The sequence below is a fragment of the Narcine bancroftii genome, chromosome 4, assembly GCF_036971445.1.
Source record: "Narcine bancroftii isolate sNarBan1 chromosome 4, sNarBan1.hap1, whole genome shotgun sequence".
NCBI classification, from domain to species: domain Eukaryota; kingdom Metazoa; phylum Chordata; class Chondrichthyes; order Torpediniformes; family Narcinidae; genus Narcine; species Narcine bancroftii.
Window position 1 is genome coordinate 314,507,248 of NC_091472.1, and position 26,953 is coordinate 314,534,200.

The window sequence follows — 26,953 nt, forward strand, 5'->3', positions numbered from 1 at the left end:
TACACCTGCATTTAAGAATAAACAGTTTAAAAGACAAAAAAAAACTGTATTTCCACTGAACAAACTTCACGTGCATGAATATGTAAACCTTAAAGCATTTTATTTTATTTTCAGTCACATTCTTAGAAAACGTTTAACCGTTGCTACATCTGCAGGTTCCTCCCCTCCCCAGAGCTGCCCAAAAGAAGAACAATAACGTTATAGATAATTAATCACCCCCTCCCCCTGCCAAGTTTACAAATAAAGCCTCTGACTGAGGCAACTCTTACTAAGCAGGGATAAGGAGACACTTTAAGAGAGTCACTGCAACGGAGAGCGGCATCAACCAGCTCTTCACCCTGGGCGACGCCATTGCTGTTTCACACAACTTTATTCAAACAGCTGTTATGAGCAAGGTCCCACCAGAGCCCTCCACTGGCTGAATATTTGCTCCTGTCTTCACCAAAGGTTTATGTGTTACTTCTGGGAGCATTTACTTTTACAATTTTAAACAGGTATTTTTAAAATTCTTATTTATTTTAATTTAATTTACTTATTTTCCTTGATCTTTTGCCAGTAGCTTGAATTCTAGATACCAGGGGTTTCATCTTGTGTTCATATGTGTGAGTTCTTAGACAACACATGAATGAAGGAAAAGGTTATTTACTTTAAAGTTGTTGTAAACAGCACCATGAGGCAGGCCATGAGGCTGCAAACCTCCATTACAAGTCTGTATACTGTCATCTCCTGCTCTGGGTCAGCCCCTGGTGACAGCCAAGTCTAATCAAGCAGTAAGGCATTGCTAGTTGCCTTGCAACCATGATCACTACCATTACACCAGGGGTTTTATTACACTACAATCACAGCGTCTACAGGCTTTCTTGTTTCATTGACATGAAGGTTTTGTTTATCAGTCTTAAGTCCCAAAGCAGAAAGCTCTGGTTGGACTCAAAGCCTCTTGCTTGCCCCATGCTTATTCAGAAGAGGCTTCTCACTGGGTTCTTTGGGACTAAGTTAAAAGTGGAGGGGAGGGGTCACTCAAGCATGGGACCCAAGGGAATATTTATCACTCTGTCATCAGCTGCCAGCCGCCTCCCGACTGTGAAAGGGTTTCTGTAACAAGGGGGCATCTGGGCCAAGGATATGGCTAGGCTGTGGTGCAGAAATAAGATCATGGATGGGATCAGCTTGGTTTTGACCCAAGAAACAATGGAGTTCAGTTCCCTTTGGAGTTCCTGTCCCTGTCTTCAGGGATTACCATCAAGCACATACACTGCATGCGGGTGAAACAGGAAAGGCTGCAAACGCTGTAATTGTATATAAAAACATACCAAAATGCTGCAGGAATTCTCAGGCCCGAAATGTCAGTAATATATCTTTATTTCTTTATCTCCCTATGGACACCGTGGGACCACGTGAGTTCCTCTAACATTTCAGTGTGCATCCCTGTTTTCCAGGACTGGCTTTATACCTGACTACCAGCTGGTTCATTCTCGTGTTCGTACTGTAGTTTATCCACAAACTCAGTCTGGAGTATATATTATGAAAAGTTAAAAATGGCTGGAATCCAAAGGGTTGTTCGTAGTAATTCAAAAGGAATTGGCTTAACTTGCACTTCCCCACCCACCCCTCACCCAAGTTCAGGGTCATGGGAATTTCTGAGCAAACTTGATGACATTAACCCTTTGCTTGAAGGCAATGTAGTGACTCCTTTCTCAGCCATTGGTAAACACTTCCTTATTAGTCCTAAACTAGCGATTTCTTTCAACACCGCAATGTGTGCTGACCGTCTGCATCACAGTCTGGTACAGGGACACCAATACCCCTGAGCGTAAAGCCCTCCAAAAAGCAGTGGATACAGCCCAGGACATCACAGGCAAAACCCTCCCCACCATCAAGAACATCTACGGGGAACACTGCTGTCAGAGAGCAGCAGCAATCGTCAAGGATCCACACCACCCAGCACCCACTCTGTTCTCGCTGCTGCCATCAGGAAAGAGGTATCGGTGCCACAAGTCTCGCACCCACCAGGTTCAGGAACAGCTGCTCACCCACCAGGTTCAGGAACAGCTGCTCCCCCTCCACCATCAGGAATTCCTCTGCATTTCTATTTTAAACAGGTGCCCTTCAATCCTGAAGTTGTGCCAGAATCCAGGACAGCCCAATTAGAGGACACTCTGCCCATTGAGGACAGGCTAGCCCTATGTTCAGTTCTGCCACTCTATTCACTGGAGTTCAGAAGGATTAATCGCATGGAAACATATAAAATTAGCTAAGGATATTTTTTTTTCCAAAAATGACTTTAAAGCAGACAGTTGGCTTCAATGATTAGTGTAAAAGCTATTACAGCACCAGCGACCCAGGTTCGAATCCGCCACTGTCTGTAAGAAGTTTGTACGTTTTCCCTGTGTCCGCGTGGGTTTCCTCCGGATGCTCCAGTTTCCTCCCACCTTTCAAGTGGCTGGATAAGGGAGATGTAGTGGATGTTGTGTATTTGGATTTTCAGAAGACCTTTAATAAGGTGCTGCACATGAGGCTGCAGAACAAGACGAGAGCCCATGGTACAACAGGAATCGTACTAGCATGGGTAAACCATTGGCTGATGGGAACGAAGCAGAGAGTTAGAATATAAGGATCGTAGTCTGATTGGCTGCCGGATACTCGTGGTGTCCACAGGGGTTGGTGTTGGGGCCGCTTCTTTTTGTGTTGTATATTAATGATTTGGATGATGGAATAAATAACTTTGTGTTCAAGTTTGCAGATGATACGAAGGGAGGTGGAGGAGCTGGGAGTGCGGAGGAAACAGGGAGGCTGCAGAAGGACTTGGACAGATTGGGCAGGGAAGTGGCAAATGACAATATGTCGGAAAGTGGACGGTTACGCACTTTGGTAGAAGAAATAAATGGACAGACTATCTTTTGAATAGGGAGAATATTGAACATGCCCAGATGCAAATGGACCTGGGAATCCTCATGTGGGATATCCTGAAGGTCAATTTGCAGGTTGAGTTGGGGGTGAAGGGGGCAAATGCGATGCTGGCGTTCATTTCAAGAGGAATAGAATACAAGAGCAGGGATGTGATGCTGAGGCTTTATAAGGCCCTGATGAGACCTCACTTGGAGTACAGGGTACAGTTTTGGGCTCCTCATTTAAGAAAGAAGGTGCTGATGTTGGAGAGGGTTCCGAGGAGGTTCTCCAGGATGATTCCGGGAATGAAAGGGGTAAAATGAGGAACGTTTGACAGCTCTTGGCCTGTAACTCACTGGAATTTAGGAGAATGAAGGGGGGTCCCACTGAAACATTTTGAATGTTGAAAGACGTGGATAGAGCAAATGTAGAAAGATTGTCTGCCATGGTGGGAGAGTCTAGGACAAGAGGGGACAATTTCAGGATTGAAGGGCATCTGCTTAGAATAAAGATGCAGATGAATTTCTTCAGCCAGAGGGTAGAAAAACCATGAACTTTTTTGGTTGTGGAGGCTGGGTCATTGGTTGTATTTAAGGCAGAGATTGATAGGTTCTTCATTAGCCAGAGCATCAAAAGTTATGGGGAGAGGGCCGGGCAGCGGGGGAAAATGGATCAGCTCATGATTGAATGGTGTGGCAGACTCAATGGGCTGAATGGCCTATTTCTGCTCCTGTGCCTTATTGTCGTAACTGGTGTATTTGGGCGGCATGGGCTACAGGGCTGGAAAGGCCTGTTGCCTGTATGTCTAAATTTAAATGTTAAAATTATTTACATAATAGAAAACCGTTGAAAGATTTTTTTTCACACCCTTAGAATCATGTCCATACATTTCTATCACACCACATTGAAATATACATTCTTTAGCTCTCTAAATACAACAATTTTACGACTTTTAATTTGCTTTGTAGGTGGTAAATCAAGACTGCCATTTTATTATTTATCATTCATAAGTTACAGGTACTATTTTAGTCCACAATTCAGACTATTCACACTAAACACAAGTTATAAATTGAAACATGATTATCTCCGTCGACAACATCAAACTGTTGGGGAGCCAACCATTCCCAGAGATGCTCCAAACCGTCCATGAGCATCGAGTGCTCCATCTCAGGGATACACGGGCACACAGGTGTCCTCAGAAGAGGGGCAGGCAGCCCGAGCTGAACCCTCGATTGCCCATTGCCATGATGTGGCACCTTGTCGTTACCCCCATCCCTCCAGGTTGTTTGAGGGGCTTCCCCTCGCTCTCATCCCCTCAATGCCCTGGTGATGGAAAGTCTCTAAACTGTGGTCCTTCTTTTGGAAAGGGTAGATAGAAATAACATTTTTAAATTAAATTTTAAAATTTAGACATACAGTACAGTAACAGGACATTTTGGCCCACGTGTCCATGCCCAATGAAGCTACACCCCCGGTACAAGGAAACCGGAGCCCCCCCCCCCTCCACCGGGGAAACCCACACAGACACAGGGTTGAAATTGCAAGTGAGATGGCTGGTGCAAAGTTTTTCATTAAATTGGATGCATCCAGGGCTTCTGGCATGAAGATAGCACAAAATACAAGGTTTGGCCAGTACTCCTGTCTGAGGATGCCTTTTGGAAATTCCTCAGCTCTGGAAATGTTCCACAGGACAATGGAGCACATCATAGAAGGAATAAATGGGGTACGTGTGTACATGAATGACACGATCCTATGGGGATCCACACAGGAACAACACAATGAGAGGCTCCTCAAAGTACTACATCACATCCAGAAGTAGGGATTGAAGTTAAACAGAGAAAAATGTCAGTTTGGTATCAGAAGCAAATCACCTTTCTGGGAGATAAACTGTCAGGGGCAGGTGGTAGAGCCAGACAAGACCAAGGTGAAAGCAATTCTAGAGATGCCCAGACCCACTGACAAAAAAGGGTATATTGAGAGTGCTGGGATTGATCAATTTCATAGGTAAATTCACACCAGACCTGTCTTCCAAAACAATGTACTTAAGGAAGTTGTTGCAGGACACGGGAAGAACGCACAAGCTCCTTACAGACAGTGTGGGATTCAAACCCGAGACGCTGGCACTGGTATAACCACTCCTATTACAGCTATCTCTTCCATTCTCGCCCTGAAAATGAAAGGGGAAAAACTCTAGAGTCTAGACCAAGGGAGTGTTGTCGTTTGGACAAAATGCTTTGCGAGAATTAGATAGGTCAGAGCTTTTATTCCCAGGGTGGAAATATCAGATACAAGAGGGCACACTGTTGCTTTAAGGAGGAGGGGGCTTTGAAAGAATGCAGGCAAGGTATATTCTGACTGAGAGGGTGGTGAATGCCTAGAACTCACTAACAGGGTAAGTGGAGGAGGCAGATAGGATGGCATCATTAGGAAGTTCTCAGTCAGAAACATAAACAGCCAGGGAAGGGAGGGACATGGACCATGTACTACAGGGGCTCAGGTTAAATTGGCACCCTGCTTAGTACAGACATGATGGGCCAAATGGCCCATCCCTATGCTGCACTCTCCTATGTTCCATGAAGGAGGGATTGATGGATAGATATGATTTCTCACCTTGCAAGAGCAGAACCTGTTGTGATGTTGCCTCCAGTGAATGAATGGGAAGACCCCTGAGGGATCTTGCTGGCTCCCGAACAGAGAGCGGTGTGGGGGAGGGGAGGGCTTTCTCGTGGACCAGACTGAAATCCATTTCCCAGTAGTTATACTATAACAACATGAGAACATAAGAAATAGGAGCTGGAGTCGGCCATCCGCCCCATTGAGCCTGCTCCACCATCCAATGTGATCATGGCTGATCTGATGATGGGCTCATCCCCACCCACCTGCCTTTCCTCATATTCTTTAATTCCCCAACTATGCAAAATCTATCCAACCTTGTCTTAAATATATTTACTGAGATCACCTCCACTGCTTCAATGAGCAGTGAATTCCACAGATTCCCCACCCTTTGGGAAAAGCAGTTCCTCCTCATCTCCGTCCTAAATCTACTCCCCTGGATCTTGAGGTTGTGTCGCCTAGTTCTGGTCTCCTCCACCAATGGGAACAACTTACCTACCTCTAGCTTATCTATGCGTTCGTAATTTTATACGTTTCTATGATCCCCCCTAAACACCAGCGAGTACAGCCCCAGACAGCTCGATCTCTCCTCGAAAGACCAACCCACTCATTTCTGGAATCAACCTGGTGAACCCCTCTGCGCTGCCTCCAAAGTAAGGAGGCCAGAACTATGCTCTGATGTAACTGCCTCTGTGGCTGCAGCCCCCATCTGCAGCCCCTGCGGAGAGGTAGGGGACGGACAAGAGGGCCGCCTTGTCAACCCGCTCCCAGGACTGATCAAGGTGCCCATTCACAGCTCCAGGCAGCGGGCTTTCAATTTCCCTGCCTCTTCTCTGAGTTAACGCCCATGTTGTAAACACCTGCCAGGATTGTCAGGCTCTGCTGGGGCTTGAGGACATTCTGGGTGTGGAAGAAATATTTAATTTGTTATTGTTGGTGTTGTAAAGAGGAATGGGGAAGGGGGAAAGAGAGGTCTCCAAACCTGGATTGATGATAGAGACTCTGAAAGAAAGAGACTCCCCTGGGGTTTAAGCACCTGAGACTGATTTAATCAGATATGCAATAATTTCCACAAGGCTACAGGCTCTAACGTTTCAGACACAGATTTATTCATGATGGTTCTGGATTATGCTGTCATTGAACACGCTCACTGCAGGTGGCTGGGGGAGAGAGAGAGAGAGAGAGAAAAAGAATGATAGGGAGAAGGAGGGGGAGAGAAAAATAAAGAGAGAGGGGGAAAGAGAGGAAGGGAGCAAGAGGGAGAGAGAGAAAGGGAGAAAGGGGGAGAGAGAGATGAGATAGGGAGATAAAGAGAGAGAGGGATAGAGAGGAAAGAGGGTGGGAGGGGAGAGAGACAGGAAAGAGGGAGAGAAAGATGAAATAGAGATAGATAGAGAGAGTCCTCTTTCCATTGAGAGATAGATTGTGGATTCTCTCGTTCACTCCTCCCTCCCCACCAATCACCCCTTGGCACTTACCACCTGCGCCCACACCTCCTCCATCTCCACCATTCGGGACCCCAAACAATCCTTCCAAGTGAATCTTCAGGGGTGATCTACTGTATCCGGTACTCCCATTGTCATCTCCTCTACATCGGAGAGACTGAGCGCAGACTGGGAGATCGCTTCGTTGAGCTCCTCGATTCTGTCCGCCGCAATAGTGTGGATCTCCCAGTGGCCACCCATTTCAACTCCCCATCTCATTCCCTTGCCGACATGTCTGTCGGCCAGACTGAGACTACATGGAAATTGGAGGAACAACCCCTTATCTTCTGTCCAGGCAGCTCCCAACTGGGTGGCATTAATAAGGACTTTTCCAGTTTTCTCTTGCTCTCTCTCTTTCCACTTTTCCCTCTGTCTCCTTTCCCCCAGCTTTGCATTCACAAAGCCAACTCCCCCCCCATTCCACCAATTAATTCTCACCTGTCCTCTCCATGTCCAATTATCACCTTTTATCTATTGGCTACGCTTCTCACCTTGCCCTTATCCAGCCTTTTAATTCAGGCACCTGCCTGGTTTTTATTCATCTCTTGAAGAAGGGCTCAGGCCCGAAATGTCAGTTCTATATCTTTACCTCCTATGGATACTGTGAGACCTGCTGAGGTTCCTCCAGCATCTCTGTGATTTTTTTCTGCTATCACAGCGTCTGCAAAGTTTCCTGTTTCACTCTATCTGGTGTACTATATATGGATTAACATGCCTGGATAGCACACAAAACAATGTATTCAACAGTAAGGAGCTGGGAAGTGGGCTCATTCCAATTTTTGGCTGAGATGGGCTGAAAAGCCTCCTGTGGTGATTCCATAATCTTCTGCACAACTCTGGGCGCAGCCTGTGATCAATCTGTGTATGATTCCTCTGGGTAATTTGGGAGAATGATGAGTGATTTGTTAATGGGTGATACGAGATCGTGAACAGTTATTGATGAGAAATTTGGGGACCAAGACTGTGAAGTCGTTTCAGTCGGATTCCACAGAATGGCAATGCTTTGCCCATGGATTGGGGGTGTTAAGAACCATAGAACATTGCAGCGCAGAAACAGGCCCCCTCTCCCTTCTAGTCTGAGCTGATCCATTTTTTTCTGCAAGGTTCCTCCTCATGTTCCCCCTAAACTTTTCCCCCTTCACCCTTAACCCATGTCCTCTGGTTTGTATCTCACCTTCCCTCAGTGAAAAAAGCCTATCTATATTTACTCTGTCGATCCCCTTCATCATTTTAAATACCTCAATCAAATCTCTCCTCATTTTTCTACGCTCCAGGGGATCAAGTCCTAACCTGTTTAACCTTTCCCTGTAATTCAGTCCCTGAAATCCTAGTAAATCTTCTCTGCCCTCTTTCTATCTTATTGTTATCTTTCCTGTGGTTAGGTGACCAAAACCACACACAAACTTCCAAATTTGGCCTCACCAATGTCTTATTCAACTTTACCATAACATCCCAACTCCTGTACTCGGTACTTTGATTTATGAAGGCCAAACACTCTCTTTACAACCCTATGCACCTGTGATACACTTTCAGGGAATTGTGTATCTGTATCCCAGATCCCTCTGTTCTACTGCACTCCTCAGTGTCTGACCGTTTACCATGTACGTCCTTTCTTGGTTGGCCCTTCCAAAATGCAACACCTCACACTTGTCTGCATTAAACTCCATCTGCCTTTTTGCAGCCCATTTTTCCAGCTGGTCCAGATCCCTCTCCAACCTTTAAAAACCTTCCTCACTGTCCACCACGCCTCCAATCTTAGTGTCATCTGCAAACTTGCTGATCCAATTTACTGATAATTGTAATTCTCTTCCTGGATTATGTGCCAGAATAAGTCGAGTTGAAGACAAAGGTTTGCAGATGCTGCGATTGTAGTAAAAACACAGAAATGCTGGAGGACCTCAGCCGGTCTCGCAGCGTCCATGAAGACCTTGATGAGGACCCAGGCCAGAAACGTCGGTAATATATCTTGACCCCACCACCCCCCTCCCCCACCCCATGGACACTGCGTGACCAGCTGAGATTTTACTACAATCACAGCATCTGCAGACTTACGTGTGTTCAACTCAACTTATTCCGGCAGACATGTGTTCATGAATTGATTGTCGTGAACATGTGTCACAAATTGTGTTATTTTGCAGCAGCCATATTGTGCAGTACAGGTGCACAAATTGCTATTAATTAAATTTCCGTAAATGCTCTATTAAAAGAATAAATTAATTATTAGAAAAGGAGAGAGAGTGAGGCAGTGTCTGTGGGTCATGGTCCGTTCAGGAATCTGATGGCGATGGGGAAGAAGCTGTTTCTGTGCCGCTGGGTGCTCATCTTCAGGATCCTGGACTTCCTTCCTGATGGCAGCAGTGAGAAGAAGGCATGGCCTGGGTGGTGGGGGTCCTTGAGGCTAGAGGCCGCTCTCTTGAGATGCCACCTCATAGATGTCCTCGATGGAGTGGCGACTAGTGCCTGTGGTGGCACTGGCCAAGTTCTCTGCAGCTTTTTGCCAGAATGAGTTCATCATTTTCCCTCTATCTCTGCTTTATCACGCCCACACAGGCTCCAACGTTATTCTGAGGGAGCTATTTAAAAACGAACCAGGGAGTGAATTCTGGATTTTTTATTTGCGTAATGAGAAGCTCCCGACTTGACCAGAAAAAGAACTAATTATGCAGAAAGCAATGATGAGCTAATTGTGAGCTGGTTTCTTGGCATCAGAAAGGAATGTAATGCAATAGCAGCGGGGAGTCAGGGAGTGTGGGGGTGGGGGGGGGAAGTGTGAGTGATGGGGGCTGCAAGATAAAGGAAGCATGCTGTGATGAATCTGACCTCCCTCACTTTTTCCCCCTCTTTTGCCTTTTTGTGGGTCAATCAATACCTCCCCCTTTAGTATCTTAATCCAAAAGTTACAACTCCCACTATCCAAAATGGTCAGGACTGGGCCCATTTCGGATAAACAGTTTAATCGGAGAAACAATCTTTTTTTAAAAAACAGCCCAGCAGCAGCAGAAAATCACTTGTTTCAATGTTTAAACAACAACAAACAACAAGGGAAGGCTTTTTTAAGCAATAAAACAATATTTAATTCTCACCCAAAAAAATGCTGGCCATCACCGATCACTGAAACCTCCCCACTGAAGTCCCGCTCGTGCCGGGAGTCTGAGAGCCCCACTCCTGCCTGGGAGCTTGAGGTCCCTGCTGCCCCGCCGGGAGCCCGACGGCCCCCGTCAGTTCAGCTCCAAAAACATTTTGGATAAATGAGGATTTCTGATTTGTTTCGTTTATCCGAATTTTTATTTAAATTTCGGATAATTGAGGATTTCGGTGAATCCGATTTTGGAATATAGGTTATAAATTGAAACAGGATTATCTCTGTCGATACCCATCAAATCCCTGGGGAGCCAACCATTCTCGGAGACCCTCCAGTCTGCCCGTAAGCGCCAAGTGCTCCTTCTCCAGGGAAACATGGAGACGCCGCAGTCCTCAGAAGAAAAGCAGGAAGTCAGCCCAAGCTGAACCCTTGTCTGCCCACTGTCTGACCGATGAGGACAATCCTCGACCGACCCGCCCTCCTCTGGTACCAGGTGCCCAAAGATCAGGAGTGTGGGGCTGGAACTGGAGGAGTAACCCCTTCAAACACCCTCGCACACACCATACCTCCGTAAAACAGTCTCAACCAAACTGCTGAAGTGACAGACAGGTGGTGAGTCCATGAATGGGCTCAGCTAGTGACTAGGCCCATCGCCTTAGTGTTTCATACGGTTTTCCCCTCCATTTTCACACTCACTATAATGGCCTTGATGCCATCGCTCCTCATCATTGGCTTTGTGCATTTTCCAACCGTGATAGTTGGCGACAAGTATCATGAACGCATTCTTGTCTTCCAGTGATGCAAAAGAATTCCTGGCCACAGGGGTCGTTGACATTGCTGGCCCAGCACGACTCCTGTAGGACCCAGGTCTTTTTGAAGATGGGTCTGGCATATTTATGATAAACAAACAAACTAGATCACTGCATAAAACTATCGTCCACAACAGGAGAGGGCAAGACTCATTGTTGATTGAAGTCATGCTAACTCAGTCCGCCTCAGAGCCCACCATTCCCTATACCTCACATTGAAACGAGAGTCCGGGATGCGAGTCCTTTCTCTGGACGATGAACAGAAATCCCCAGATACTTCGCAAACTGGCTCCCTAGCATTCCACCAAAACCTCCCGAACTCCTCGAAGGTGAAGCTCCCAGGCCACGAGACGCCATCCAAAAGTCACCAACAACCGATCGCCGAGCTAATCAGTGATGAACTGGTGGTGGAGTCACTGATGTTCAACTTTTAACGAGCAAGTTAGATGAAAGGTAGTTCTGCGGTGGAGTAAATCCATCCCGGCAAACTGCCAGCTAATTGCTGGAACCGTGTAGTTGGAGACAGCAGAGACGTCTTCTGAACAAGGGTACTCCCACACCACACACACAAAACCTCCTTTCCATTCAAATCCCATTTCTGCCATTTAAATCATTTATCTTTCTCCATCTTCCCGGTGAACATCCACGCCGCAGTGTGACCCTCCCTCAGTACTGATTCAGAGTGGAGTGAGCTGTCCTGACCAGCATTCGGCATAAGCAGTTGGAATATGCGATGGGAGATCAGGGTACAGAGGGAGCGATATTTTTCCCCTTCTTTGGGAAGTTTGACTTGGGCTGGGATAGAAGAATGGGCAAGGGCATAAGAAACAGGGGCAGGAGTCAGCCATCTGGCCCAATGAGCCTGCTCCGCTGCTCAATAAGATTATGATTGATCTTGCAGTGGACTCAGTTGAACCTTGTTCCCCTTAAACCTTCTGTTATGTAGTCAGAATAATGTGAACTATTTTGTAACCACGTAAGAATCCACCCTTCTCACTGTAGAGACTGTAATGCACCACTGTGGGGCGCATGTATATGTATATGTTTATGAACAGTTTCTTGAGATGGTGGAAGGCATCAATAGTAAAGTCTCTTCTGTCATTTGAATCTTTTCATTTCCAAGTTATTTAAGAAGCCTCCCAAGTAACTCAGAGACATAACACCTTCCTTCCCCAATTCTTCAAATATTTAGCTCGCTGTGTCTTAAATATGTTTCACCAGGCAGCCTCCACTACTTCCTTGGGCAGAGAATTCCACAGATTCATCACCCTCTGGGAGAAGCAGTTCCTCCTCATCTCTGTCCTAAATCTACTCCCTTGAATTTATGTGGAAATCAGCGGTGAACGCCGCCGTCGGAGAGCAGCAGCAATCATCAAGGACCCACGCCACCCGGCGCACGCTCAGTTCTTGCTGCTGCCATCGGGAAAGAGGTCTCGGTGCCACAAGACTCGCACCCACCAGGTTCAGGGACAGCTGCTCCCCCTCCACCATCAGACTCCTCAATGACCAACTCAATCAGGGACTCATTTAAGGACTCTGACGTCCACATTATTTATTCTTGAATATTTCTTTTCTGTTTTTCAAGTCAAGTTTATTGTCATCTGATTGAACAACAACAGCCTGACGAAATAACGTTCTCCGATCCTCGATGCAAACCAGGCATTGCACACACAGACACATAATGTGAATGTAGGAGACAAGTATTATATCTATAATAATAAATAATCTTTGTTTTGTACAAATTAAAGTCTCAGATAGTTGGTTGGTTGTTCAGCGTGCTCACTGCCCGTGGGACGAAGCTGTTCCTCAGCCTGGTGGCGCTGGCTCTGATCCTCCCGTGTCTCTTCCCCGACGGGAGCAGCTGAAAGATGCTGTGTGTGGGGTGGAAGGGGTCCTCCATGACTTGTTCACCCCCTTTAGACAATGATCCCAGTAGATCATGTTGATGGGGGGGGGGGCGAAGAGGTGATCCACTCTGCCACTCTTAGGGTCCTGTGGATTGACCTCCGATCCATTTCTCTGCAGCACAATTAGTTTGCACATCTATCTTTGTTTACATTTCTCTCTTTCGTACACTTATCTTTTCTTGCACTGCCAACAAATAGAAATTCTGCCTGGCCCGCAGGAAAAAGAATCTCAGGGCTGTATGTGATGTCACGTATGTACTCTGACAATAAATCTGAACTTAAAATGTGAGGCTGTGTCCCCTCGTTCTAGTGGCAGCTACCAGTGGAAACAACCTCCTGGCTTCTGTCTTATCTATTTCTTTCATAATGGTCTGTTTCCATTAGATCCCCCCCTCACCCTTCTGAACTCCAATGAGTAGAATTCCTGGCCACGCCAGGTCTCTCGTTCGTCCCTGGTTACTAAATGTACCTCAAAGGAAGTGGTGCATTAGTCAGAGGATTAGCAGTGAGTAATTCTGTGAAAAAGCGTGTTTGCCATCCCAGGGAAGGCAGAGATGTCTTGTTTCCATGCCGACCAACAGCCTCTGACATTTTCCCAGGCTGCTTCTGCTTCAGATCGGGATTGGGGGGGGGGGGGGGGGTGGTGAAGAGTCTCTAATTGGGGAATTTAGAAAATGGAAATGAAGGTTATAGCTTGGTGGGAGGGCAGTTACTAGGACGGGCAGGTCAGAGAGGTTGAGATTGCCTTGAAAAGACACTCCATGGAGATGTTCAAAATCATTTATGTCAATCGGTTAAAGAGTCTCACCAATGTCCTATGGAACCTCACCATAACGTCCTAAATATTTTGATTTATGAAGGCTCTCTTTACAACCCTACCCACCTGTGATGCCACTTTCCGGGAACTATGTATCTGTGTTCCCAGATCCCTCTGTTCCTCTGCACTCCTCAGTGCCCGACCATCTACCTTGGATTTTCCTTCCAATATTCAACACCTTGTTGTGGCGCACATTCTGATGCAGGCGCACCGACTCCGTGTCTGTCACGGCCGTGGCAGCGGAGCAGCCATGTCAAGATGGCGCTGCCGGGTTTTGCTTCCCTCGTGGTCAGAGTGGCCATGCAGGCGTACTCGGCTGCGTTGTTATGTCACTGCCCATGCAGAGGCGGGACTTGCCAGCCATATCATAAGGCACAGCATGGGCTTTTCAAATAAAACCATTGGAAGCGAAACTGACTCAGTGTGTAGTCTTGTTCTTTCGCTCCCTCTCAGTTGCCACCTCACACTTTTCTGAATTAAATTCCATCTTCCATTTTCTGGCCCATTGGTCCAGATCCCTCTGCAAGCTTTGAAAACCTTCCTTACTGTCCACAATGCCTCCAATCTTAGTGTCATCTGCAAACTTGCTGATCCAATTTCCCATATTATCATTCAGATCATTGATATAGATGACAAACAACAATGTTCCCAGCACCAATCCCTGAGGTGCACCACTAGTCACAGGCCTCCAGTCTGAGAAGCAACATCCACTACCACTTTCTGGCTTCTCACATTCAGCCAATTTCAAATCCAGTTTATAACCCCTCCTAGATATATAGTGTCTGAATCTTCTGAACTAACCTCCATTGTGGGAGCTAGTCAAAGGCCTTACTGAAGTCTATGTAGACCACATCCACAGCCTTTCCTTCATCGATCTCCTGGAACCTCCCCAAAACATTCCAATTTCTTAAATGTTAAAATTGAGCCCACATTCACCCCTTCAGCTGGCATCTCATTCCACACCCCCCCTAAACATCTCCCCTTTCACCCTTAACCCATATCCTCCACCCTCAGTGGAGGTCCTACTTGCATCTCCTCCATCTAAAACCATCATAATTGAAAATATCAAATCTCCCCTTAGTCTTCCATGCTCCAGAGAATGAAGTTCTAACCTGTTTAACCTTTCCTTGTAACTCAGTTCCTCAAGTCCCGCCAACATTGTAGAGATGTAATATGATATCTTAACTCTTGTACTCAGTGCCCTAAATGATCGTGAGGAATTCTGGGCTCCTTATCTAAGGAAAGATGTGTTGGCATTGGAACAATCCTGGGGATGAAAGGGGTTGTCATATGAGGAGTGTTTGATGACTCGAGGACTGTAATCGCGGAGTTGAGAAGAATGAGGGGGGAATCTCATTGAAACCTATCAAATGCTGAAAGGCCTGAACAGGGTGGACGTGGAGAGGATGTTTCCTGTGGTGGGAGGATGTCTGGGACCAGAGGGAACAGCCTCAGAATACAAAAAAGTCTCTTTAGAACAGAGATGAGAAGGAATTTCTTTACCCAGAGGGCGGGGAATCCATGGAAATCACTGTGGAGCCCAGGTTATTGGGTAAATTTAAGACGGAGGTAGATAGGTTCTTGATTAGGAAGGGAATCAAGGGTTAAGCGGAGAAGGCAGATGAATGGGGTTAAAAAGAATCGTGAATCAGCCATGATGAACTGGCAGGGTGAACCTGATGGGCTGAATGGCCTCATTCTGTTCCAATCTCTGGTATTCTTGTGATGAAAGGAAGCATGTCAAATGCATTCTTCACTGGCCCATCCACCAGTGCCTCCAATTTCAGATAACTCAGTCCCTGTATTCTGCAACACTCGCCAGGCCCCTACCCTCTCTTGCGTACATCCTGCCTTGGTTCAATGTTCTATAATACCACACCTTTCACTTATTCAAATTAAACTACACCTCCCGTTTCTCAGTCCACTGACTCAGTTAATCCCATGGTCACCTTAGATTTCCTTCTTTATTGCTCACCAGACAAAAAAGGCGTTGATGAAAAGTTTTGGCACAACACATTAAGGCTGCAGAGGAGATTTGCCAGCATGTTGCCTGGATTGGAGAACGCGCCTGATGAGGCAAGATTAGCAGAGCTGGGGCTCTTCTCTTTAGAGCGAAGAAGGAAGAGAGGAGACTTGACAAGATTACGAGGGCCTTAGATCGGGTGGATGGCCAGCACCTGTTTCCCGGGGCGACAATACCTGGGGACATCTATTTAAGGTGAGGGGAGGAAAGTTTAGGGGGGACGTCAGGGAGCAGTGGGTGCCTGGAATGCATTGCCAGGGGTGGTGGTGGAGGCTGGTACAATAGGAACATTCAAAAGGCTCTTAGACATGCGCATGGATGTAAGAGGGCTATGGGTGTGAGGGAGGGAAGGGTTAGATTTTGTGGAGTACGTTTACATAGTGGGCTGAGGGGCTTGTACTGGGCTGGAATGTTCTGGATGTTATTTCTCCCTTCTACAGACGCTGCTTGGCCCTCTGAGTTTTTAAATGTTTAAAATTTAAATTTAGGTTTGCATTTAGATCATTGGTTTTCAAACTGCCCTCCTAAATTCACATACCACCTTAAGTAATCCCTATGCCATTGGTGCCCTGTGATTAGTAAGACATTGCTTAAGGTGGGATGTAGGTGGAAAGAAAAAGTTTGAAAACCACTGTTTTAATTGTCCCTCGTTGATTCGTTATGTGCACAGATTCAGAACTCCAAAGGAAATGGGCCAGTGACAATTTTTTTCAAGCAAAATATTTCAGAAACAATTGGGTCTAGAGCAGTGATTCTCAACCTTCCTTTCCCACCCACATCCCACCTAAGGGCCTGTGCCACCCAATTTGCACTGAATTGGCCTACAACTCCCGGTACGTTCTGGAGGGTGGGAGGAAATCGGAGCCCACCGAGGAAAATCCACGCAGACATGGGGAGAACGTACAAACTCCTTACCGACAGCGTAAGATTCGAACCCAGGTCACTGGCGCTACAACGGGGTTGTGATAACTGTGCTGTCGTGATGTGATGGAATGGTAGTGCTACCTCCTGCCCTGATTTTCAATGGTTAGGGGTCAAATCAGGGGCAGGATTTGAAGCTCAGGATCGTTGACCTGAGACGCAAAACCCATCTCCATGAAAGCAAATTATAATGAGTCTGAAAGATTACCCTTGAGAAGAGAAGGCGGCATCGTAAAATGCAATCTAATCCCCATTGCCGTTACACAGGAGGCTCATTGATTGGATAATTGTTGTATCCAATTAACCTGTGCAAGTTAATGCAACTTTTTGCAAGTTTCTGTTGCTCTGAGGGTGAGAACTGTCCAGATTGGATTAAGGTGGTTTGGCAAGGAGAGACGACTTGCTGAAGGGGAGCTCAGCTCTGTTGCTTGTTTGGAACCTTTCTCCCGGAGCGACAGCAGCAAGTACCAGAGGTCAATCTGTTTAAGGTGAGGGGAGGAAAACTGAGGGGAGACGTCAGAGGTAAGGGTTTTACTCAGAGAGTGACGGGTGCCTGGGGTGGTGGTGGAGGCTGGCACAACGGGGTCATTCAAAAGACTCTTAGATGGGGAAATGGATGTAAGAAAGGTTAGAGGGTTATGAGTGTGAGGGAGGGACGGGTTAGATTGTTGATAATGAAAACACAATGCTGGGGAACCTCAGCTGGTCAATGTACCAGAGATAACGTTGGGAGCGCTGCATCGATTAGGTTTACATAGATAGGCACAACATGATGGGCTGAAGGGCTTGCACTGTATGTAATGGTGGATCATCTGCATTCCGTGCTTGTATCTGGAGCAAACTACTGGAGGAACTCAATGGATCGAACACGATCAGTGAGATAATGGTTGATGGGCTGTGAGGTTGGAATGGGATCAACATGATATTGTGGGCTGCACGGCCGGCTCGGTTCTGTGCTCGACGGTTTGTGTGAAAGGAGAGTGATTTTCAACCTTGGTTCAACTTCCTCATAATGGTTTTCAGCTCAATTGGTCTCAATATGGAATCGCTTTGAAAACAACAGCAATAAATTGCATTTGGATAGCAACTTCAACATGGAAGCACATCCAATGGCTGCTTCAGATCGAGAATCCTTCACTTATAGGAGGAACTCTTGGAAGACTAGTGGACGCACTCTTGGAGGAGTTCGGCAGGGGGTTGAGCAGAGTCAGGGCGTCAGCGTTTTGAGCCGAGTCTCTCCCTCAGCACTTCTCACATTCACTGAGTTTCTCCTGCAGACGGGGTGACCTCCAGATCTGCAGGCTCCTGCGTCGAGGACTTGGCAGGTTGATTGGCATCCGTGGAGGCAAGGGTCCTGCAACAGGGCTGAGTGCAGGGGCGAAATGGGCAGGAACGCAGCAAGGGCAGGCAGGTGGTGGGTGCAATGAGGAGCAGTGGGGGGGTGATGAGGTGATCCAGATCTCTCAATTGGATGTGTACAGTGGTTTCACACGCTGTAGGCTTGGTGGAGGTTCGGGCAATTGGGAGGATGTGGGAAGATGTGATTTCATTGGAATGGGAGCAGAGGCGGGAAGTTGAATGTGCCACCGATTTGCAAAGGTAACAGAGATTTAGTGATAAAAATAGATTTGAAGATAATCCAGAGAAAAGATGTACTCCCTCCACACATCTCACCCTACACTCCCTGGGTCAGACACAGAGTGAAACTCCATACACACCATCCCATCACACACTCCTGGGTCAGACACAGAGTGAAGCTCCCTCCACACCGTCCCATCCTATACTCCCTGGGTTAGACACAGAGTGAAACTCCATACACACCATCCCATCACACACTCCTGGGGACAGACACAGAGTGAAACTCCCTCTACACCGTCCCACCACACACTCCCGGGGTCAGAGAGAGTGAAGCTCCCTCCACACCGTCCCATCACACATTCCCAGGGTCAGACACAGAGTGAAGCTCCCTCCACACCGTCCCATCACACACTCCTGGGGTCAGACACAGAGTGAAGCTCCCTCCACACCGTGCCATTACACTCTCCCGGGGTCAGACACAGAGTGAAACTCCAGTTAACAGTGCAGTGCAGAGTGCTGCATTTATTTTTCGGCACAGACCTTACCAGAGCGAGTTGAAGCCTTCAACTCGCCATTCAGTGGCCTAGAGCTTCAACCCACCTACCCATTGGCTTCCAAGAGCACCAACTCGAGGTGAAGAAGAATAGGGGCACCCAGGAGACCTGCCCCAGGGGTCTGAATGGAGTGGGCAAAGTTAGCATCGTGAGATAGGACCAGCTACAAAGCAGAGGAGGCTCCCAGGAAGTGAATCCATGCATCCCACCTCGGGACCTCATCTTTCCTGGAGTGCAGGTGGTTGGGTGGGGGGGCATTTCAAATTGGAGTCACTCCTGGGATAGCCAACAATTTCAATTCTATTCCCCATTCCCGCACTGATGTGTCTGTCCATGGTCTCATGCGCTGCCAAACAGGGACATATGTACATTGGAGTAGCAACACCTAATTTTCCGTCTGGGCCCTCTCCAACCGGATGGCATTAACAGCGATTTCTCCAGTTTTTGCTAGCCCACTCCCCCGTCTCCCTCTCTCCCTCATCCATCCATTCCTCCAGCTCTCCACCCCCTTCCCCCTCCATCCACAGAGCCATTTCCCCCCTCCCCCATTTGCTGCTATTCCCCTCCCTACCTTATCCACCTATTACCTCCTGCCTATGGGACAGTGCTCCTCCCTCCTGCCCCTCTTCCCCCCCCCCCCCACCATTTTATACAGGCGCCTGCCGACATTTTCCTCATGACGGATTCAAGCCCGAAATATTGGTTATGTATATTTATCTTTGTGACTTGCTGAGTTTCTCCAACATCGGCTTTTAACGCCAATCACTGCATCCACAGAGTTTTGTGTTTCACTCCACTCCTCGGATGTGGCTACTGGAGGCTCTTCGTCCCATCATCGTGGTGCTGGATCTTGGGATGGGTCATTTTGTTTTACCTTCTCTCTAAGACAGTGAGAGAAATTTGTCTGTGCAATGAAGTGTGGAATTTTAGAGTTATGCAACATGGAAATGATGTCATACGCTTATATTTTGGATGGCAGAATAAATTGTTCCTGACTAAGTTTGCAGATCATACAAAGATAGGTGGAGGGGCAGGTAGTGAGGAGAAAATGCTGGAGCTTCAGAGAGACTTAGATGAGGAGAAAGAGTAAAGAAAGGGCAAATGAAATACAATGTTGGAAAGTGTCCGGTCGAGCTCTTTGGGAGAAGGAATCAAAGGGCCGACTATTATTTGGATGGGGAGAAAATTCAATATTTGGAGGTACAAAAGGACCTCATGCAGGATAATCTAAAGGTTAACCTCTCCAGGTTGAGTTACTGGTGAAGAAGGTGAATGCAACGTTGACATTAATCACCATCCTGTCCATATCTGAGGATGACATGCGGATGAAAGCACCCGGCCCGGACGGAGAACCTGGCTGAGTATTAAAAATCTATGCTGACCATCTTAGAAAGGTATTCACGGATATCTTCAGCATCTCACTCCAGCAGGGTGTGGTACCCACCTGCTTCAAAGAAGCATCAACTATACCGGTGCCCAAGGAGAGTGCAGTAACCTGCTTTAATGGCTACCAACCAGTCGCACTTACATCAACAGTGATGAAGTGTTTTGAAAGGCTGGAGCTGAAGCCTATCAGCTCCTGTTTGAGTGATGGCATGGATACGTTCCAGCTCGCTGAGTGATGGCATGGATACGTTCCAGTTCGCCTATCGTAGCAACAGGTCTATGGCGGATGACAGGTCACTGGCTCTACACAAAGCCCTGGAACACCTGGACAGTAAAGGTGCAGACATCAGGATGATGTCATTTAACACCATCATCACCTCAAAACTCCAAGACCAAGGGCTCAACGTCCCTCAGTGTAATTGGATCATGGATTTCCTCACCTCCAGACCACAATCAGTGAAGATTGGCAAGAACTCCTCCATAATCTCCATCAGTATCGGAGCAGCACAGGGCTGCATTCTTAGAACCCCTTGTCTACTTACTTTACACCTATGACTGTCTGGCTCGATACAACAACAACACAATCTTCAAATTTGCCAACAATACCACTGTAGTTGATTGTATAAAGGAGGGGGATGAGTCAGCTTACAGGAGGGAGATTGAAGGGCTGAATGGTGCACAAACAACAACCTCGCACTCAATGTCACCAAAACTAAGGAGCTGATGGAATTTAATGCTGATAAGTGTGAGGTGCTTCATTTTGGTAGAAGAATCAGAACAGGACATACGTGGTAAATGGGAGAGCATTGATGAATACAGAAGAGCAGAAAGATTTGGGAGTAACGGTACATCGTTCCCTGAAGGTAGAAACTCACGTGAATAGGGTGGTGAAGAAGGCTTTTAGTATGCTGGCCTTTATCAATCATTGCATGGAATATAGGAGTTGGGAGGTGATGTTGAGATTGTATAAGACGTTGGTGCGGCCTAATTTGGAGTTCTGTGTGCAGTTCTGGTCGCCTAATTATAGGAAGGATATAAACAGAGTGGAGAGAGTGCAGAGAAGGTTTACCAGAATGTTACCTGGGTTTAAGCATCTAGAGTATAGGGAGAGTTTGGACAGATTAGGTCTTTATTCTTTGGAGCGTAGAAGGTTGAGAGGGGATTTGACAGAAGTATTTAAGATTATGAAAGGGATAGACAGAGTGGATGTGGATAGACTATTTCCGTTAAGAGGAGGAAAGATTAAAACAAGAGGACATGAGTTAAGAATTAAGGGGCAGAGGTTTAGAGGTAACATGAGGGGGAACTTCTTTACTCAGAGAGTGGTAGCCGTGTGGAATGATCTTCCGGGAGAAATAGTGGCGGCGGAGTCAATTGTATTATTTAAGAAAAGGTTGGACAGGTCTATGGATGAGAAGAAGATGGAGGGTTATGGGCATTGTGCGGGGAGGTGGGACTAGAAAGGGGTGTTTGGTTCGGTGCGGACTAGAAGGGCCTAATGGCCTGTTTCCGTGCTGTAATTGTTATGTTATATGTTATGTTATGTTATTGTTGACTTCAGGAAAGGAAAGCCAGAGGTTTACAATCCTGTGATTGTTGGAGAGCAAACTTAGGTTCTTGGGAGTGACTAACTTGGAGGACCTTTCATGAATCCAACACACCAATGGCATCGTGAAGAAAGCCCGTCAGTGCCTCTACTTCCTCAGGTGTTTGTGGAGGTTCGGTATGACACCACTACAGAGGTGTGGTGGAAAGTGTGCTGACCGGCTGCATCACAGTCTGGTACAGAGACACCAATACCCTGCAAAAGATAGTGGGCATAGCCAGGACATCACAGGCAAAATGCTCCCCACTACTGAGGACATATACAGGAAACACAGCCTTCAGAGAGCAGCAACAAATATCCACACCACCCAGCACACGCTCTGTTCTCACTGATCCCATCAGGAAAGAGGTCTGGATGCCACAAGACTCACACCCACCAGGTCCAGGAACAGCTGCTCCCCCTCCAGCACCAGACTCCTCAATAACAAACTCAATCAGGGACTCGTTTAAGGGCTCTTACTTGTCCACTTTATTGATTTTCTTTTTGTATTGCACAGCCAGTTTGTTTACATTTGTTTATCTGTTTACAGTTCTTTATCTGTTTACATGTTAATGCTGTGTACGGTCTTTTTTTGTCCTGCCAATTGGTGGTCCTGGCCCGCAGGAAAAAGAATCTCAGGGCTGTATATGATGTTGTGTATGTACTCTGACAATAAATCTGGAATCTGAAATCTGAATAGGATACAAGAGTAGGGATGTAATGTTGAGGCTTTATAAGGCACTAGTGAGGCCTCCCTTGGAGAACAGGGTACAGTTTTGGGCCCCTTATTTAAGAAAGGATATGCTGGTGTTGGAGGGGGTTCAGTGAAGATTTACAAGAATGTTTCCTGGAATTAAGGGATTAGCGTATGAGGAACGTTTGACAGCTCTTGAACTGGACTCCTTGGAGTTCTGAAGAATGAGGGGGACCTTGCAGAAGCATTTTGAACATTGAAAGGCCTGGACAGAGTAGCAAAGTTGTTTCCCATGGTAGGGGAGTCAAGGACAAGAGGGCACAACTTCAGGATTGAAGGGCACCCATTTAAAACAGATGTGGGGGAATTTCTTTAGCTAGAGAGCAGCAACCTCTGGAATTTGCTACCATGGGTGGCTGTGGAGGCCAAGTCATTGTGTGTATTTAAGGCAGAGATTAATGGGTATCTGAAGAGTCAGGGTATCAAAGGTTATGGGGAGAAGGTTGGGGAGTGGAGAATGGATTAGGTCATGATGGAATGTCAGAGCGGAGTCGACGGGCTGAATGGCCTAGTTCTGCTCCTATATCTTATGGTCTTATTCTTTAAGAGGAGGATGAGGGGTGATCTCACAGTGGACAAAATCATGAGGGGAATAGATCAGTCTTTTGCCCAGAGTAGGGGAATCGGTGACCAGAGGATATAGGTTCCATTTTTTTCTTTTACAAAGCTGGTGGTGTTGAGGTAAAGATGAGCTACGATGTTAAGAGCGGTAGAACAGAATTGGTGGGCTGAATGGCCAGCTATACTCTCTATATCTGATACAGTTACAGGTTGCCAGCAGGATTATAATGCCTTATTTCTAATAATATTCTGGTCATTGAACAGTACAGGCCCTTCGGCCCACAATATTGTGCTGACCAATGTAAAACTTTCCACAACAATCTAATCCTTATCCTCCGTCACCCCTCGAACCCTCTATTTTTCTTAACTCCGTCTGCCTGTCTAAGAGTCTTTTAAATATTGTTGTATCAACACCTGCCACCACCCCCGGCAATGCATTCCAGGCACCCACCCGTCTCTAGGTGAAAAAAAAGCCTACCTCTGACATCTCCCCTGAACTTTCCTTCCCTTCGTTGCCCCCGGGGAAAACGTGCTGGCTCTCCACCCAATCTAAGCCCCTCATCGATGAATATATTTTATTTAGATATCCACCGGCTCTCTCTACGTCATTCTCTCTCTTTCTCGCTCTGATCTGAAGGGTAAATGTTTCAGACAGGGGGGTGGCTACCTGCAACGATCTGATACAGGCAGATACAATTACGACCTTGCAAAGTTGTTCGTACAGTGTCATAAGTTATATGGTACATAGGTTTGGGCAGGTTGCACGACGCTGATACAGCGCCAGTGACCTGGGTTCGAATCCCATGTTGTCTGTAAGGAGTTTGTCTGCGTGGGTTTCCTCCGGGGACTCCGGTTTTCTCCCACTGTCAAAAGGTACCGGGGGGTTGGAGGTTAATGGGGTGTAAATTGGATGGCGTGTGCTCATGGGCCGAAATGGCCTGTTACTGTACTGTATGTCTAAATTTAAAAATTTAAAAATCAGGCTCTTCAGCCCAACTCATCCATGCTGACCAAGTTGGCATTCTGGGTTGAGGCCACTGGCCTGCATTTGGTCCATATCCCTTCCTGTCCATTAATCTGTCCAAATACCTTTCGAACATTGTGTTGTACCACTTCTACAGTTGCCTCTGGCAGCTTGTTCCAGATCCACACCAGGCCTTTGAGTGCAAATGTTGCTCCATACACCCTCTTAAATCTCTGCCCTCTCACCTTAAACCTACACCCTCGAGTTCCAGATCCATCAATCCTGGGATATAGTCTATGGCCATTTACTTTATGCATGCCCCTCATTCTCGTATGTTCCAGGGCATAAAGACCCAGCCGATGCAGCCCTCTCCCGAAAATGCAAGCCCTCAAGTCAAGGAGGATCTCTTCCCTCTCCTTCAAACTTATCCTTCTGGATAAGCTAGGAATATCTCAGGCAAATGTGATTACGATAGATAAGTGATACGATTACATTTACACCATTGGCTTGTGTTTTCCAGCTGATCTGACCTTGAATGGAAGCTGTCCTTTGACTTCTGCTCTGACTGGATGCTGCTACAGACAACGCAAAGCCATGACCTCTACACTTCAGACCTTACACTTCAAGCTCCTGACTCACGGGACAGGGCAGAGTGCAATCCACACGTGTGACCAGGATATTGACCGCAAGTATGACATCGTGCCGTCGGTGGTCTGCTCCATGTGCTGTCTCTTTGGAGTCATCTACTGTTTCTTCGGTAAGTGCACGGAATTCAGGTGGGAGAGTCTGAGGCTTGTGTTTCTCCTCCCGAATATCATCACACACTCCCGGGAACAGACCCAGAGTGAAGCTCCCTCCACACCGTCCCATCCTTACTCCCTGGGTCAGACACAGAGTGAAAATCACAACACACCGTCCCATCACACACTCCCAGGGTCAGACACAGAGTGAAACTCCCTCCACTCTGTCCCATCACACACTCCCAGGGTCAGACACAGAGTGAAGGTCCCTCCACACCGTCCCATCACACACTCCTGGGGTCAAGACACACAGTGAAGCTCCCTCCACACCGTCCCATCACACACTCCCAGTGTCAGACACGGAGTGAAGCTCCCTCCACACCGTCCCATCACACACTCCCAGGGTCAGACACAGAGTGAAGCTCCCTCCACACCGTCCCATCACACACTCCCGGGGTCAGACACAGAGTGAAGCTCCCTCCACACCATCCCATCACACACTCCCGGGGTCAGACCCAGAGTGAAGCTCCCTCCACACCGTCCCATCACACACTCCCGGGGTCAGACCCAGAGTGAAGCTCCCTCCACACCGTCCCATCACACACTCCCGGGGTCAGACACAGAGTGAACCTCCCTCCACACCGTCCCATCACACATTCCCGGGGTCAGACACAGAGTGAAGCTCCCTCCACACCGTCCCATCACACACTCCCGGGGTCAGACACAGAGTGAAGCTCCCTCCACACCGTCCCATCACACACTCCTGGGGTCAGACACAGAGTGAAAATCCCTCCACTCTGTCCCATCACACACTCCTGGGGTCAGACACAGAGTGAAAATCCCTCCACTCTGTCCCATCACACACTCCCAGGGTCAGACACAGAGTGAAGCTCCCTCCACACCGTCCCATCACACACTCCCGGGGTCAGACACAGAGTGAAAATCCCTCCACTCTGTCCCATCACACACTCCCAGGGTCAGACACGGAGTGAAAATCCCTCCACACCGTCCCATCACACACTCCCAGGGTCAGACACGGAGTGAAAATCCCTCCACTCTGTCCCATCACACACTCCCAGGGTCAGACACAGAGTGAAAATCCCTCCACACCGTCCCATCACACATTCCCAGGGTCAGACATGGAGTGAAAATCCCTCCACTCTGTCCCATCACACACTCCTGGGGTCAAGACACAGAGTGAAGCTCCCTCCACACCGTCCCATCACACACTCCCAGTGTCAGACACGGAGTGAAGCTCCCTCCACACCGTCCCATCACACACTCCCAGGGTCAGACACGGAGTGAAAATCCCTCCACTCTGTCCCATCACACACTCCCGGGATCAGACACAGAGTGAAGCTCCCTGCACACTGTCCCATCACACACTCCCGGGATCTGACACAGAGTGAAGCCCCCTCCACACCGTCCCATCACACACTCCCGGGGTCAGACACAGAGTGAAGCTCCCTCCACACCGTCCCATCACACACTCCCGGGGTCAGACACAGAGTGAAGCTCCCTCAACACCGTCCCATCGCACATTCCCAGGGTCAGACACAGAGTGAAGCTCCCTCCACACCGTCCCATCACACATTCCCAGGGTCAGACACAGAGTGAAGCTCCCTCCACACCGTCCCATCACACACTCCCGGGGTCAGACACAGAGTGAAGCTCCCTCCACAACGTCCCATCACACACTCCCGGGGTCAGAAACAGAGTGAGGCTCCCTCCACACCGTCCCATCACACACTCCTGGGGTCAGACACAGAGTGAAAATCCCTCCACTCTGTCCCATCACACACTCCCGGGGTCAGACACAGAGTGAAAATCCCTCCACTCTGTCCCATCACACACTCCCAGGGTCAGACACAGAGTGAAGCTCCCTCCACACCGTCCCATCACACACTCCCGGGGTCAGACACAGAGTGAAAATCCCTCCACTCTGTCCCATCACACACTCCCAGGGTCAGACACGGAGTGAAAATCCCTCCACACCGTCCCATCACACACTCCCAGGGTCAGACACGGAGTGAAAATCCCTCCACTCTGTCCCATCACACACTCCCAGGGTCAGACACAGAGTGAAAATCCCTCCACACCGTCCCATCACACACTCCCAGGGTCAGACACGGAGTGAAAATCCCTCCACTCTGTCCCATCACACACTCCTGGGGTCAAGACACAGAGTGAAGCTCCCTCCACACCGTCCCATCACACACTCCCAGTGTCAGACACGGAGTGAAGCTCCCTCCACACCGTCCCATCACACACTCCCAGGGTCAGACACGG

The 26,953-nt window shown here is 47.8% G+C and overlaps 1 protein-coding gene across 2 annotated transcripts in view; it reads left to right on the forward strand.

Moving 5' to 3' along the window:
• LOC138762277 (transmembrane protein 198-like) overlaps positions 1–26,953 on the forward strand; it is a 102,440-nt gene that overhangs the window by 52,097 nt on the left and 23,390 nt on the right. For both annotated transcript variants that reach the window (XM_069935976.1, XM_069935977.1), the window contains exon 2: positions 24,445–24,681. In XM_069935976.1, the coding sequence (XP_069792077.1) occupies positions 24,445–24,681 (237 nt within the window). The remainder of the gene's footprint in view (positions 1–24,444; positions 24,682–26,953) is intronic.